The following is a 17175-nucleotide window of genomic DNA, read 5'->3' as shown; positions in this document are numbered from 1 at the left end:
TGGCTTCTCTTGAGAATGTGAGAGGACCTAAACTATATGCTTCTAACTTTGCTTTACACAACCAGAACTCTATTTTGGTTTCCTGAAATATCTCTGTTTCTTGACCTCTCTCAAAGAGGAAGTGTATGTTTTATAAGAAGGAGCTTTACTTGATCAGATCAAAGACTTTCCTAGTCTAGCATCCTGTGGCCAGATAATTGCTTTGAGGAAGTCCACAAGCAGGCAGAAAGGTTTCCTTTAAAGTTTGGAAGCCAGGATGATTTGATTCTTGGAAATCAGATTTTATTGAATTACAGCTCCCATCCCAGAGACTCTGGCTCCTAGCTTGCTTTGCTCAGCTTGCTAACCTACAGAGTCTTGCCTGGAAAAGAGCAGGGTATCTTGAATTCCCAAGTCTTATTAGCAACTAAATATTTAACATTCTTAGCAAAGATTGTCCGGTAGCTCCTATTTTGCCAGTCTGTTTTGCTGAGGCAGCTTCAGCATGATGTTTGTCCTTGGTGGCCAAAGTATTGAAAGAGGGGGAGCTGGTGGCATTCTTGGCAGGCACCTCATCCTATCCCCAGGCAGTCTTTTTTCTTTCCCCAAGCCTCCCGATTTCATGTCTCTGCCTCTCTTTCTTTCTCTCCTTTTTTTAAAAAATCTTTTTCTGCCTATGTGGCCTGCAATTGAAAAGTAATGCCTAATGCGCTGCTCTTCTTTTTTAAATACAGAGATGAGGCCATCAGCATATATATGTCCTTCCCTTCTCTCCATACATACAGTACCTCATACAAATATGATACAAATGCAAAGATTTCATCTAGGGAGATAAGGGTATATGAAAGCTGGGAAGTATTTTATACAGATCCTACTGAGCCCAGTCTTTGCAGTGTATTAAAATGTGGCACTTCTGCTTCTTGAGAAATTAACTGAAACAGAACAATACTATAACAATGGTTGGGGGGTGACTTGGAAAGCTGGTTCAGGTGCTTGTTGGACCAGACAGCACATGGTTTTGGCTCTGCAGCCACTTTCTTTGGGCTTGTGCATGAATCTATTCTGTGACAGCTTCCCATTTGATGGCAGGTGGCCACACTAAGCTAACCTTGGCTACTGTCAGTAAGCTAAGCAGGGCCAGACCTGGTTAGATGGGAGGCCACGAGGAAATTCCAGAATTTAGACTAGACTGTGAAGTAAAAAAGAGTTCCCAGAAGAATGCGCTGGCAAACCATATCTATATTGTTTGTTGCCAAGAAAAAAACCTTGAATGTATCCATAAAGTGACAGTAAGATCATCTCAACTCAAAGGAGACTTCACCGTTACTTTTTTACTTTATTAATAGAAATAATAGCCTTCACAAATCAATGCACAGCTCTAAAATAAAACTGATGCCGTAAATTCTTTTTTAATTTATATATACAGTATATCTAAAATAAAGAATGAAAACTGAGCCAGTGCATGGCAGTTGGTAAATACAGATTGAAATACGTTTGTATAGCATTGAAAGTTTCACTTAAAAAAGCAAAACTAAAGGCGATAGACCTTTAAATGTGTGGCCCACGTGGAAAAGGTACTGCCAGTTTAGATTTGGTGCAGGAAGACAGAAAATACGGTAAACAGGAAAGCGTTGTGAAACATCTGTTCTGAAAAAGAGATGATGGTGGAGCATGTGAGAACTAAGAATCCTGCATAGGAGGAGATAGTGTCTGTTGGATGCTGATATGGGGGGTAGTGGTAAGCTTATTAAATAGCTGAAAGAATACACTTGGCAGAAATGTGGCTAAGATGAAACCACAAACTAAAAATTATCATTTCTCCATTAATTTAATTGTTGTAGTGACCTTGGACTTGGCTCCTGTCTGCATTATGGAGATACTACTGATTTATGTAGAGTTCTGTGTGAAGTGTTTTCAACTCTCCCTAAAGTACTTTGGAAATGTGAAAACTACAGAGCTTAAGATAAAAGTGGGGGTGGGGGGATAAATTCCCAATTCAACACAGTATATGAACCCTTCTTCCACCTATTTTTTCCCAAACTAGGCTTGTGCTATGTTTCCATCTAAGAATGCAATCCTGACTTCTGGTCTTCACCATAGTCTCCTTTCTTTGTTTCAGTGCTCCCTTTGACAAGACAGCCAACATCACCTTCTCACTGAATGCAGATGATGACAGTGTAAGTGTCCCTCCTTGACCCACCTCACAGGGTTGCTGTTGTGGGGAAAATAGGAGGCAGGAGTATTAAGTATGTTCACTGCCTTGAGTTGGCCAAATAAAAAAAGGCAGGATAAAAATATACAGATAGTCCTCACTTAATGATTCTAATTGGGACCGGGATTTCCATCACTAAGCGAAGCAGTTGTTAGGCAAAACATCATGTGACCGTGCCACTTAGCAACAGTAGTCCTGATTGCAGTCATTAGGCAAGGACCTCACACCTCTCCTGCCCTGCTCAAACTGGGCCCGATGAGCTCCCTTCAGCAGATGAGACTCCACTGCCCTGCTGCGTTCACTTCCGCTTCAGCTCCCCCTACCTGCCCATCTCCCCCCCACCTCTGTCCTTTTGGCTACCCTGCACTCTGCCGCTGTCTTCTCTCCTTGCTGCCCCCAGATGACCTTCGCTGTCTTCTTCCTCCTGCTGCTGGCCCAGTATTCAGGTGCTGGGTGAGGGCACAGTCTCAGGGTACGTTTGGCAAGTGTGACAGGGCAGCGGAGCCTTGTCTGCCAAAGGGAGCTCACTGGGCCCAGCCAGGGAGGAGACAACAGGATGGAGAAGGCAGGGTGGCAGCGCAGGCGGCGGCTCCCCAGGCGAAGGTGGTGGCTGTTAGCACTGTGCAAGGCCTTGCCAGCAGCGGGAGGAAGATGATGGCGAAGGTCAGCTGGGAGCGGCAGGGATAGGCAGCAGCAGAGTGCAGGGTGGCCAAAAGGGCAGAGATGGGTGGGAGGTAGGTGGGGGAAGTTGAAGTGCATGCTGTGGTTGTAAACGCGGGCCAGTTCCAAGCACTGGATCACATGACCGTGGGGGGGCTGCAATGGCCGTAACTTTGAGGACCAGTCATAACTACCATTTGTTCAGTGCCGTCGCAACTTCGTACGGTCACTTAACGAATGGCCATTAAGCAAGAACTACCTGTAATAACAACAGAAACTGCAACTGCTGTATGTACCATCCTTTCTGAATTTGGCCACTCCTATGATCTGTCTCTAAATAGTTAAGAGCAGAGACATCACACTGACAACAAAGGTGCGCATAGTTAAAGCAACGGTGTTCCCGGTAGTAACATATGGCTGCGAGAGCTGGACCCTAAGGAAGGCTGAGAGAAGGAAGATAGATGCTTTTGAACTGTGGTGTTGGAGGAAAATTCTGAGTGCCTTGGACTGCAAGAAGATCAAACCAGTCCATCCTCCAGGAAATAAAGCCAGACTGCTCACTTGAGGGAATGATATTAAAGGCAAAACTGAAATGCTTTGGCCACATAATGAGAAGACAGGACACCCTGGAGAAGATGCTGATGCTGGGGAGAGTGGAGGGCAAAAGGAAGAGGGGCCGACCAAGGGCAAGGTGGATGGATGATATTCTAGACGTGACGGACTCGTCCCTGGGGGAGCTGGGGGTGTTGACGACCGACAGGAAGCTCTGGCGTGGGCTGGTCCATGAAGTCACGAAGAGTCGGAAGCGACTGAACGAATAAACAACAACATGATCTGTCTCTACTCCCCACTTTCCTACAGCCCAACTCCAACCTTTTTGACATCTGCTACAAGGAGCGAATTCAGCAGTTTGATGATGACGAAGAGGCTGATGGCTCTGATGGGGAGGACATCTGGCAGGAGAAGGAGAGGACTGTCAATTCGGGTACCACGCCGTCTATGGCGGTCAGGTAGGGGAGAATCCGTTGCAGTAGCTTTTTGAGGGCTCCATCAGCACACTTTGGGCCAAGGATCCCATTTGATTTCTCTTGCTCTTATTCTCCCCCCTTTCTCTTTTCTTGTACACATATCTTCTGGTAGACAATTCACACTTTTATTTTCAGAGGGTTATAATTACACTTGCTTATATCTTTTTCCTTATTTCTGTCTTAAGCTAGCTCCATCTTTCTCCTGTTTTTCTCCTACGTGAAGTATGTATGCCTTGATGGTTTTTGTCCTGTTGTTCCACTGCCTTTGCCTGCACACATCTCATTCCATGAACATGTTGTCTCTCTTTAGATCAGCAATCTCTGGTTTGACTAGACCGGATGGGGAATTACGCAAAGTGAAATCAAACACAGATGGAGAACACTGGATCGGGGTAGTCTGCTAAGATAGAAATTTTAGACTTGCTGGGAAGATGTTTTCGTTTCTGGTGGTGTGGGGGGCACATGTGGGCAGGCTCCTTCCCAGGCTCCTGGATGGTCTTCCACAAGAGCTTTCCTTTTTACAGGGATGTTCCTCCCATTCCTTCTCCATGTCTCCCTTAGCTAGTCAGGCAGAGGGAAAACCTTCTTCATCGTGTCTACCAGTAAACTGCAGGTCATAGTTAGATCTTCTGTCAGCCCCCAAGCCCAAAGAGCACCACTCAGATCCTGTCACACATTCTTGTGCGCAGGGGCCTTGTCAGCTGCCCTCTTCTGCAAAACGGGAATGAGCAAATAAAGCTAGATTGGATGGCTCGAATAGCGTTTAGCATACCTTAAAGTACTTAATAATACATAACCCTATTCTTAGTAGCCATGAAATCCAAGCTGGTGGTGATTCAGTGTGCAGTATCAGCTTCTCTGTTCAAGGTCCAGACTTTTAGCTCTTATCCATCCCAACTTCTTATCTTTGCTCCCTTGAAAATTCTCCCCAGTCAAAAGAAAAAAGAAAAAATAGACGTTTGGTTTTGGAAGCCTTTTTTTTCATTCCCAAGCATGTCTTATCTGATAAATAGTGTACTTGTTGCTCCATGTTTTCAAATGTTACTGAATAAGTGACCATCTCATTCTCTAAAACGCTTGTTTCATCTCTCTACTTGTCCGTTAGCTTTTTCCTACATTGGACAATATTTCCTCTCTTGCCACTTGTACCTTATCCTTTCAAATGCAATAATCTTTGGGGGCCACTCTTTGCCATTACCCACAATTACATAATGCTTGGCTCCAGAATTTCTTGTTGCTGTTTTCTTGAATTTTGTCAGTTAATCCTTTAGACCTTCTGTAACAGTCTGAAACTGTTATTTCTTTGTATTAGATTATTCTTTATTCTCAGCTAGCTGTAGCAGGGACATGCAACCTTTTTATATCTAAGGAATGCATTTTCATTTTCAGAAATAATTTGGGCTCCAAGGGTCATAAGGCTGGGACTGGTAATGTGGTGATGCTATCAGACAGGGCTGGATTGCTTACTCATTTGGGGTGAGTTTAGTGGGCTTCGGAGGAGGAAATGGGCACATTGTATCTTGTACAAGCTTAATGCACTTATTTTGCCCCTTTTTTAGCCACTGAATTTCAGCAGAACGTGAGCCAGTTTGACTACCATTAAGCTCTAGAGGAAAGATGGGATCCTTTGTCACAGCGATGGCTATTTCTTTTTTTAATTCTTTACTTCTCACTCCATAGGGAGTAATAATAATTTTCTGCTACTGCTTAAACTGTTTCTGAAGGTGACTGGAGTGTTTCTTGCAGGTTCCAGATTCAGTACCTGGGGTCTTTAGGTAGCAGGTATAGAGAGTTCCATGCCTGTGGTGAGTCAGAAGATAACATGCTGAGTTAGATGGACCAATGCATTGACTCTGTGGCTGTATTTATACATTGCACTAAGCCACAATTTGTTGAGCAGGCCTTAGCAGACTGGCCCACATATGTGAAGCCAACACCAAGCCAAACACATTATCTTGTGATGTGCAGCTGCAGGAAAAGGAATTCACTGGAGGAGGGGTGGTTGTAGGCAAGTGTGGAATAATGCCATTTTCTTCCATTTTCTCTCCCCACTCCCTTTTACAGAAGACTTGGTAGCACAGATAGCGAAGACAGTGAAGACTCGGAGGGTGAAGGAGGTGAGGAGGAAGATCCTGGCGGGGGAGACAGAGAGGCCATCCACGTCAGCAACGGCTGCGGCGAACAAATGGAAGCAGAAAGAACATTAGGAGGTCAGAACTCAGAGAGTTGAGTTGTTGGGGTTCATTGCTACGTGGTGAAACAGAGGCAAGCTGCTGTCTGGTTGCTTGCGCATTCTTTAATAATGGGAAATAAGTTCCTCTAGGAAATAATGTAAGATTCTTCCGGGTGTTGCTGCCACCAGCAGATCTTTTCCTGATTTGAAACTCTTCTGTTCATTTCAGTAATGCGACTTAGTGAAACATGGGGAAACTCTAAATAGAGGTAGTGCACGGTGTAATATGTAGAAGCAAGAATGAAATAACGTTTATCCCCCTTGAAAAGGAATTCTGAAATAAGCATTACTCTGTACTGAATGAAGTAACACCCTTGTCATTAATAAATAGTGCTTCAACTTGGATTTCGGTTTAGAAACATTTTTTGCCAGATAATTTTATAGGAGATAACTCAGGTTTGATTTATTGAATATTCGTTAAGATTGCTTTTGCTGAGAGTTACCATGTTACGTTATTTTCAAGGATTATGCTCCTAGCCAAACTAGCTACTTGGCTCCTGCTAATATAACTATTTCAGGTGCTTCTTCTGTCAACAGTTCTAGCCTTCTTTAGCTGAAGGCACTGATATGGACATTGCAGATGGAGGGGGGAGCTGATTTTCTTCAGCTTCCTATCAGGAAATCCCGAAGAGAACCGCCTTAACTTTCTGAGCTTTTCTAGTAGGAATCACTGATACTTTCTCAGTTTAGCAGGATTCTGTACTACAGGGCACAACAAGAAACACTAGAGCTAAAGCATCTGATCTCAGCATGGTTCTTAGTCCTGTATCCTGACAGGCACTGTTATTTAAGCCATACTCTCTGGGAATATACTTGGCCAGTGACACAGAGCTTCACTCTCACGTGTTCTTCCACCCAAATCTGCTGATTTGCGGTCTTCTAGGTGAATCCTTAGAACAGTAGCCCTCTCCATTTTATCTGCCCCTTCCTCAGGAATGTAGCTTAACTCTGGTTTGAAATTCTTGGAGTGAAGGTCCCAAGTTTACCCCGTTATCACAGCCACCTGCTTATCGACTATGCAATACTCTGATACAAAGGAGGGGCAACTGGATCTAATACCACTGGACTGGAGGAGAAGTGACATAATGGCACAATGAAAGGGAAATTATAAGTTTTCTTGCAAAACTGCCAAAGTGAGGCTACCTTAGTGTATTGTCAAGTCACCCCATTTATGAACTTTTTGCTCCCAAGATGTTGAATTTCAGCTAACAGCATCCTCACTTTTGGTCATGCTTCCTAGGGTTGTTGAGAATTGACATTTAGCAACAACAGGAGAAACACATACAGCTCACCCTTATTTATTTCATGGCAAAGTGGAAAATAATTTCCTTGAAACTAAAAGTCTCTGGGCAGAAAAATAATTGGCTCTTTAGTTGGGAAAAGCTGATCTGGATTAGTTCTGACCGTCTTTTTCTCAGTCTCTGGACTTCATTTGTATAATTGAAGAAAGAATAAGAAAATGCTGAATGTGGAGCCTCTTTTTTTTCCACACCCAGAACTTGCCAAATAGCCTAATTTGTTAGGTTATTTGCACAGAATAGTGTATCTTGGAACTCTTCTTTTGAAATATGCCTTCTGTTTTTGGTATCTAGTGAGTTAACGGACCAAAAAAAAAAATACAGAAATTCATGGTTATTGGGATCAAAACTTGGATTTTAGAATAACTTTGATTTGATTTGGTGTTTCATTCTAACCTGTATCCATACACTTTGAATTACATTTAGTCTTCATTCTCATTGTGCCAAAGAGAAATCAGCAATTGTGTTAGGGTTACACCCAGCTTTCCCCAACGAGGTGCTCTCCAGATGTATCAGGACTACAAGTCCCAGCAGTTCTATCCAATGGCCATAGTAACTTCAGAATGCTGAGATAAGCCATCCCAGCACATCTGGTGAGCCATAGATTTGGGGGAGGCTATTATAACTTACAATTATAGGAACATGAAATATAACAGAACTATTTATCTCCTGTGGTAAGTTCTAGCACCAGATAGATATCTCCTGTGCAAATGTGGTCTTCCCTAGATCCGAACTGGGCAGACAGTCCCGATCTGTCCTCAGTGTCTACGGTACCCTCACCTCCTGTGGCAGCTGATACAGGAGCAGCAGTGTGGGACCAACCTAACTCAGGTGCCTCCTGCTCTGGCAAAGATGAGAACTGGGCCTCCTTTACAGAACCTGCTGTACAGCAAGAGAGGTGAGGTTTTGGGATGCTTAAATGCTTAAATATTTAGTCTTTGTGGGGGCTGAAGAGAACAACAATTAGACTTCTGGGATCATGTCTTTCAGGGGCTGCCTGGGGCTTTCAGACCCTTTTGTGTGCCTGTGTTAGAAGCATAATGGAAGTTAAGGGACAAAATGGATAAATCTTACAGGTGCTTAATTATCCCATTTGGTATTCTCCCCACCCCATGCATGCACACACACACACACACACACACTATAGTTGCACTGCTGAAAAACATTGTGTTTGCCAACAGATTTTAGCGATAGAATCGAGTTTGCTCATTCCTGCTAGTGGGCATCCAGGGCAAACAGAGTTGGAAGTAATGAGCAGAGGAGCTTGGAGGAGAAATAACAAATTCAGTGGCTCACGCTGGAGCTACCACGGCCAGTTTAAACAGCAAGGGAGGGAACCTTTGGACATTGCTTATTGTTATTGTTATTGTTGCTGTTACTTTGTTTTGCTAGTTCTTCCAAAGTGCTCACAGACCCAGCCATCCTCTCTCAGGAAGTGGCACAAAATAATGGATCCCAAGTAGAAGGTGAGCATCCCTTATTCTTCAAAAATCGCTTTCTTGTTTTCCAAAATAAATGTCTGATTTATTCACACAAAACTATGTTAGGGAAGAACACTAGTGAAGAGTACATATTGGGACAAAAATGAGTGTATTGGGAGAAATGCACATAAAGTGCATATGCATTTTCAGCAAAGGGATGAATATAAAGCTGGTGTTGAAGTGGACAAAGCTAACCATCTCAGGAGAATGAGAATCTGAGCAAAGCCAGCAGTGACATTCACGCAACCTATCATGCTGCTTTTCTGCAAATCAGCAGCGTGCAGTTTTTTTATCCTCCTGTCAGCAGAGCTGGAAAACACAATAAAAAATAAAAGTAGTAGAGGAATACTCAGGAAAATACAGCATTTGGAGATTTTAGTTTATGAAAAATTGTGACCAAGGAGGGTGTGCTAAAGGTGTATTGAGAAAGTTGATACCATCTTCCATAATGCTGAGACAATGGGATCATCCAACGAAGCTGAACCTTGGGAAGATCTGAAGAGGTTTTAACAGATATTATTTCCTTCACATTCAGCATAATGGAACTATGGAATCTGCTATCACAAATGTAGCTTTAGTTGGCAGTTTAGGCTGCTGTGGGGTATAAACTCCCCAACAGTTACTAGTCATAATATTACTTCCAGCATCAGATAATATTTGCCCTTGCATGTTAGTTGCGATGGAAGATGAGAATGTGTAGGGAGTAAGGAAGATGACCCTGACAGAAATATGCAGGAACTGTTACCTGAGCAAAAGGGACTGAAACACTTTTTAAGTTCAGAACAACAAGGTAACATTCAGAAGTGGCCCAGGTAGATGCTTCCCTAATTCACTGAAGTACAACAAGGAGGGGGTGTACATTCTGTTGTTACAGCCAGTCTCTAAGTAGTTTTAGCCTTCCTGTAGAGTTGATTTTCTGATCTGGTCTGCTTAGTGGGATTGACGGAGAGGGTGCTGTTACCAGTGGCTTGCTTGCGGGCTTCTAGCTGGGGTCTGTGAAAACTGAATACTGGATTAAATAGGATAACTTAATGATAATTTAAATAATTCAGTACAGCTCTTAGTGTGTTCTAGTGAAAATTGCACATGTAATTTCTGCAAGTTGATGCAGATATTAGTATAATGCAGATATTATAGAAACTGAACCAGATTTGTTCATCGTGGTAGCCTAGATGCGATGTCTAGTATAAAACATCTCCTCTAATTTCCCATTCTGTTGATAAAAAGTGTTGCCAGCCATAGTTGTTGCATGATGCCTGGCTGATACTGCTGAATGCCAAGTGGAGTCCTTGTTTCCTGGCAGTGGTACAGATGAGGTGTGGCATCCAGAACAGTTGCTGTGTAGCAGCCTATCACAAGGAGTCTTTTTTTCTGTCAAGGGCTGGACCCCAAAACATGAGGGCTGTTTCTCCCTCATTCCTCTTTGCCATGTCCATCCTCCCATCCCAGTAGCTACCACAGAGGACCATCTTGCTCTTGCCAATAGTCACACCTTCCCTAAGTCCATCTCAGCTTTTTCCATTCTTTCTGCTCCACCACTTCTTTCCTTTTCTCTCCCTCGCACATACAGACCTATATATTTATATTCTTCATCCATGTCAGATGTCTGTTCCCTCTGAAATTGTTCTTCACAAATAGCAAGAAGGGAGCAGCAGCATGCCACATCAAAATAAAATCTGTTCAGTAATAAAGGGACAGTGTTTGGGAGTAATGGACCCATTTTATAGGAACTCCTAACACCATGTGAGAGCTTGATTTAGAGGTGGTTAAGTGGGGTCCATGGACCTTTGGGAGTCTGGATAGATTTCAGGAGGCCCATGAATTTAGGTGGGGGGGGGAATACAATTTTATTTTTACTAGTCTCTAACTGAAATGTCGTATCTTTAAAGCCTCAGAAATATAGTAACACTGTGGAAATGAAGGTTTGGGATAGATGGTAGTTGAGCAAGGCTTGGCTTTCCCTCCAAAGTTGTCAGTCTTCCTCTATACAAGGCATGTGCACCCCATCCCATATCTCGTTCTGATTGGTTGTTCTCTGTCTGTCTGTCTGTCTGTCTGTCCCCCTTTATAGCAGTGTCTAGTGTTCCACAGGATCCTCCTATCCCAGACACAGGCCCTCCAGAAGGGGGAAACTCACCAAACTCCTCTATCGTGATAACAGTAGCCAGGTAAGTTGCAAAATGTGATCTGTGACTCCATGACTGTGTACTTCTGAAGGATTGTTAAAGGATGAACGTCAAGTCTTCAAGCTGATTATATGCACTAGCGATAATGACAACTCCTTCCACTAAGGCCAGGTATATAACAAGTGGGCCCCACTAGATGGCAGCAGCTAGCTAACCTTGGCTGATGTCAAAAAGCTAAGCAGTCAGACCAGGGCTTGGAACCAGCAGGAAATCCTAGAAAGTCGGTTACACTGAGAAGTTGAAAAAAGAAGAAGAAATGGCAGACTGAAGACAGCTTTGTGAAAAGCAGAGCCAACGACTGTCGTGGAATGAAGAGCTGGCAAGCAGACGGGCTCTTCGAAACCTCTCCGGACAAGGAAAAGACTTGAGATTGCCCACAAGTGCTCCAAACAGTTGCTCCTTGTGAGGAGACTGCAAGATAGCAGTCTCTGGTGGTTTTAGAGCTCTGGGAAATGAGGGATTAGCCGTCTTGCTCAAATCATGGTTGGTGGCTTTGAAAGGAACACTAAGTGTGCATACTTCCTTTTCTAATCACTTTTGGAAATCGCTCCTTAACTGCTTTTCAGCTATTAGAAACTTTTGAATCAATAAGTTTGACAGCACCAGGTGAGTTTCCTTCAATCCTTAGTGAAAGAACCTTTTAGCTCTTCTATCTCTTTTTTTTAGTTTGTATTAGTTTTTACTGTTAGTAATTATAATCTTTAATAAAATTACTATAAAAAAAGAAGAAAACATATTGGAAAAATGCAGTTACTGTTGTCAAGAAAACTGCATGGATATGTCCATAAATCCACCAGGAGTTGAGGTCAACACAAGGGTGTTTTTATCTTATATAAAACCTTATTCTTGGTTGCATTAGCTAACCTCACATATCTGGAGTGCTTCAACTTGAGAGAGACTGATTTTAAAAAAAATTAAAATTGTGGAATTGCAGCCATTAAGACTGAAATAAGAAAAAAAAATTGCCTCTTCACTATGGGGTGTCTTCCCCACACCCGTGATTTGCTGTACTGTTTTTCTATAGTCCTTGTTTGGAACCATGAACTTGTGTACGAGTAATCCATGTTGCGGTGCTGAGATAATCTTTCTTCCCCTACCTTCCCTGTCCTCCTTCAACAGCACAGTAGAACCTCCCCCATCTACCTCTGATTCCACCCAGCCGCTTCAGGGGACGGCAGAGACTCCACAACCTGAGCACAGCAACCCACAGATAGAGCAACAACAGCAACCGGCAGCCAGGTAAAATGGCGGGGGGCAGTTAGTAAGTAAGAAAAGCAGGATTTGACTGTTGCAAGATGGCTGTCTTGGATTATTCATTAGGAGGCAGCAAGAGTGTAGGTTGGATGGTAGTTAGAAACAGGCTATCAGGTAGGGATTTCTAGAAGACTTTAATCACAGAATACTGTAGTGTGATATTTTCCCACAAATAGACTTTTTCCTGTCTCTTCCCCCTAATCCTACCATTTTTTTCTTCTGCTGTTTTTAAGGCTTCAAACCCACCCACCCCCCAATAATTGTTCTGAATCCAATTGAAATTCTGCCTAGCTTAGTGCTTGGTTTTCCAGCAGTTAGCACGTGATGAGCAGAAAGCCAGTCCTGTTGCATGTCCTATAACCAGGGAGTTCTGTTACATCTAAACAGAGGTTTTCTGCCTGAAATATTCATTGCAGAATACATCTCAGATCAGCAAATGGGTGTAAAGAAATTTTAAAAATATGAAAGCTTGTTGGAAGCTCTTAATACTGTATTCCCAAGTACTTATGGGGGTGTTGTAATCAAATTGGGGAATGCAAAACTAGGATGATTAGAGAGAGCAGTACCTAACTTAATGATGTCTCAATGAATTATAGAATCTCATAAGTGGAGTCTCAAATCTGATAGTTCTGCAGAATGATGAAAATAGGATTTTCTCAGCAGTAGAACCTTTTTTATAGAGTTAACTCATTGGATACAAGTGCAACCAATGATTACTGTTTTCACAGCTATAAAGCTATAGCCTTATTATTCAGTACCATCATAAGCATGCAAATATTGAGATTTTGGGGGAGACCAATACTGTATGTAAGAAGGGTCCTCACTATTAGTCTGAAAGATAATGTCTAGTATCATCTCACAGTGACATTCCCAACTTTTTTCTTCTGGAGATGGTATCATTGCTACTTGGTCAGAAGGAAATTCAGTCTTAAAAAGCTTTCTTTGAGGAGGATAAACAAATTTGATCACATTTTTATATAATTAAGACAGGTAATTTTTAGTGGCATTTCTTCCCTAGCAGTACTTTTAAGTAAAACTAGTAACTTTCATTTTCCTTTTAAAAGGCACCTGTGCCAGTGATTAAGTTCCTTTCTTTCCGTCTGTCAAAATCCTACTGCAAATCATTTCATTTCAATTTCTTCAGGAGCTTTGGATCTCCTCCTGTCCTGATTTAGCAGAATGTTACGCTTCTCACCTTATTTATCTTTTTTCTTGAAACAATAATTACAAAATTAAGACTTTTTATCCATTAGAGAAGTATTCCATTCCCTTCCTGCTCATTATAGTTCCTTTATGACTCTCTTCCAGAACTGTATGTACAGTATTTTACAGTGTCCATGTTGTATAGACATAGAAACCACTGCTAGTTTATGTGTCTTTCTTAATGGTTTGTTAACTTGACTTTAAAAGGAAAAAAAAATCTAGCCTTTAAAGGTTATAAGGAACAGCTGGGAATTATATAGGTTGGCAGCACTTAGTGGAGTTTTAGAAGTTAAAGAGGAAAACTCAGCAAGGATTCCATTAGTCAGGATGGGATTTCCATTGCCCTACATAACTCTTTCTCATACTTTCTAATAATTGGTCTAGTGGTTAAGGCAACGGGCTAGAAACCAGGAGGCTGTGAGTTCTAGTCCCGCCTTAGGCATGTATGCTGGCTGGGTGACCTTGAGCCAGTCACTCTCTCTCAGCCCAACCCACCTGACAGGGTTGCTGTTTTGGGGAAAATAGGAGGAGGAAGGAGTATTAGGTATGTTTGCCATCTTGAGTTATTTATAAAAATAATAAAGGCAGGATAAATAAATAAAATAAAAATAAATAAAATTGAAGCAAAGTGCTGTATTTGGCTTTGTTCTCCAACCTTGCATGATCTTGGCCATCTTTCCTTTTGTGTTGATTGGCTGTCTTCTTGGTTTACTCACCTTGTCTGCATCTAGCTGCTGCTTGCTTTACGAAAAGGTACTGAAATTACCAGAGCTAGAAGCTTATTCTGGAGAACAGGGGTTGACATTCAGACGCAAAATGTCCGTATTATGTCACACTCTCCATTTCTGCTTGCCAGATACCCGCACAACGTTCTATGAAATGAGAGGCAAAAAAGGTTAACCTTTCTCCCTTTTTATTTCTCCCCAGATAAAGGCACTCAGTGGGTCTCGTCACTGGGAAAGAACCATGGCTGCTTGCTCGATCAAGTCTATTTTGCCAGGGACTGTCCCCAGTCCTTCCGGTGCCTTCACCCCTGTGGGCAGGTGGGGGGCAGAAGAGAAAGCAGCAAGGGGCAACGAAAGGGCCCAGCCCTCTCTCCCTCTCTCCCCTCTCTCCCCGAGCAATCACTGAAGAGTCTGGTTCCAACAAGTACCTGTGAGAGAAATGGATGTGTATACAAGGGTCGCAACATCATCCCCCTTCTGGCACATCGTTTGGCGAATCCCAGCAACAGTGTCCCCCCTCCCCCAGCAAGGGGCAGCAGCCTTTGGCACAAGGCCTCTCCCCCTGCATTCCCTTTCCTCAGTATGCATTCATACACACTGCTGCACTGAGTAAACCTGTCTTTGATGCAATTAAAATTGATGCTTGAATCATATCAGAAGTCTTCTGATGGGGGCAGTGCCAGGTGGGCGGGGAGAAAACCCATCAAGCAACTCCCTTTCTCATGACCATTGAACGTCCCACTTGCAAGCACACTTCTTTCCTCCCTCCATCTACACTATCTTCCTCTGCGTTTTATCCACGGGGAGGTAGGCGTGACTACTGGAAGCATCACACAGGGTAACTAAAATTAGGAGCTTGCTTCAAACAGGTATAATGGGCTTTGCTAACTGTCAAGGTTAGGATAGCGGCAAATGAGATGAAATTTATGAGATGCACAATCTTTCCTGTTGGGATGGAACCCTGTTTTGCATTTTAACATGTGCCAGATCCACTCCCCATGACTTTTAAGCTAATCGTTCCAAGAGAACACATTGGGTGGCCTACATGAGAGAGCCTTTCTGGTCTCCTGGCTGAACAAAATTAGCAACTCCCTGCCAGAACTGCCTGCCACTCACTCAGAATCTTCCACCATTTTCCCCGTAAGACTTTAGATCTCTTTATTAGAATTTGATATATACCAGTGTGAATTCTGGATTGGCCTCTCTAAAAGTTTTCATCTTGATTCTTCCTATCCCATCCCATCCCATCCCAGTGCACAATCACCAGCTCACTTGGTTGTAAGACCTCTTCTCATTCTTTTCCCATTAGATTCTGCCCATCCTAGCCATTTTTTCTGTAGTGTTTAAGCACTACTTTATAGCCTGTTAAAAGAGCTCACTGGGAGACCCTTCCCACAGGTCCAAGCACCAGCTGCATTGGTAGAATTAAGAACCACTAGATTCTGTCATGGCTTCCTTTCACTGATGACAACTGGGGAGTGAGGGAATCTACAGCTTAGGGGTCAGCCCCAGGTGGCCATCATGTCCTTGGAGGAGCCCACTGATTTTTAAGAGGAATAGCAGGGAATTCTGTATCACCGCTTTGCTAGTACATATTGACAGATTTTTCCTCCCATTTCAGTGTTGTTGATAGGTCACCAGCTGTGCTGTAACAGATAAGCCTTAATCTTTGAATGTTGGCCTACTCTGTGTCCACACTGCAGCAATTGCCTACCGTATCTCCCCAGCACAGCCCAGAATCCAACATGTTGCAGAAGGAGTTTCTTGCATATCTACAGTATGTTCCTGAAATGTAATTTCAATATCCTCTTCCCCCCCACTAAAAAAAAAAAAAAATCTCTGAATTGCGTGGGTGAGGTTTTTTTACTCAGTGAAAACCAAACTCTGCTGCCGTTTCTGGAGTTCCTCCTGAGAATTCTGCAGGTTGTAATATGCAAGACCCAGACTGCCTGTGTAGAGCAGCCAGAAGGCCTGAATTGCAGGCTCCCCTTTCTGTACCATTTGCTCCAAAGTGTCCCTCATTACATCATCATCATTCTTGAAGATCAAGGGGCTCCATTTATGGTCCTTCTTACCCCACTAGATTGTCATTCTCTCACGTGACTCCTAAAAAACAGAATTGTCTCCCCCCAATTCCCAGAACTACTTTTTTTCCCTCCTCCTTTTTCTCTGATCTCTCACCTCGAGCCGTTGATGTGTCCTGGACTTTCTGTAACTCCTTTTAAAGTATTTGAAGCCAGCAAAAATTGCTACGCCATCTTTGCCCTCTGCCTAAAAAACGGGCAAGTGCATGGCAAAGCTCAGCCAAGACATGGAGGACAGTTTAATGTCAGCCTGTTCTCTTGGCAGGGGAGAGAGGAGGTGAGACAGATGGAAAACCAGGGTTTGTGGAGGTCAGGGTTTGAACATCAGGCATTGTAGGAAGAGAAGTCATGGTGGGAAATACTCTTGTTTAAGAAGTAAACACCCCTCCCTTCTGCCCTCTGTACTTGCAGATGGAGAGCAGATTTGTACCCATCCTGCCTCCCTCTTCTCTCACCCCTCAATATAAGTGGCAATATTTCTTGAAGCTCTTAAATCACAAAGGACAGAAGTGGCCTTTCGCGTTGTCTGCGTCATGCCATTTTGTTTTGTTTTTTTCTTTTTCCCTGTGTGTGTGTGTGTGTCTGTGTGTATGTATGTGTTCTGTTTGAATAAAGAGATTCTATGGCCATAATAGTTTCTTCGTTTTGTTTTTCCTACATAGCACGCATTTGGCTTCTGTCTCGTAGCACTACTGTCTCATCTGAGTTTTTCCTCCTTATTTTTCTTGTGTTTTGTGTGTGCCGCAGAATGGTGACTGTACCCCCTTCACGCTCAATGGAGGTGTCACATGTTGTACTGTGGAAGCTTGGTTTTATTTAAACTCTAGTCTCC

General features: G+C 43.0%; 1 protein-coding gene across 5 annotated transcripts in view; it reads left to right on the top strand.

The window, feature by feature from the left end:
• Window positions 1-16975, top strand: part of PPP6R1 (protein phosphatase 6 regulatory subunit 1) — a 51375-nt gene extending 34400 nt beyond the window's left edge. For 2 of the 5 annotated variants that reach the window (XM_063301175.1, XM_063301174.1), the window contains exons 16-23: window positions 2099-2156; window positions 3713-3861; window positions 5944-6089; window positions 8137-8308; window positions 8803-8876; window positions 10963-11059; window positions 12197-12316; window positions 14462-16975. In XM_063301175.1, coding sequence (XP_063157245.1) covers window positions 2099-2156; window positions 3713-3861; window positions 5944-6089; window positions 8137-8308; window positions 8803-8876; window positions 10963-11059; window positions 12197-12316; window positions 14462-14465 — 820 coding nt within the window. In that variant the 3' untranslated portion in view covers window positions 14466-16975. Of the gene's footprint in view, window positions 1-2098; window positions 2157-3712; window positions 3862-5943; window positions 6090-8136; window positions 8309-8802; window positions 8877-10962; window positions 11060-12196; window positions 12321-14461 lie in introns of those variants that run through there. The other 3 variants (XM_063301177.1, XM_063301178.1, XM_063301176.1) reach the window with 3 other exon arrangements.
• The last annotated feature ends 200 nt before the right edge of the window (window positions 16976-17175 follow it).

The sequence above is a fragment of the Candoia aspera genome, chromosome 4 (genome assembly GCF_035149785.1).
Source record: "Candoia aspera isolate rCanAsp1 chromosome 4, rCanAsp1.hap2, whole genome shotgun sequence".
Classification (NCBI taxonomy): domain Eukaryota; kingdom Metazoa; phylum Chordata; class Lepidosauria; order Squamata; family Boidae; genus Candoia; species Candoia aspera.
This window is presented reverse-complemented; position numbering and strand designations above follow the sequence as displayed.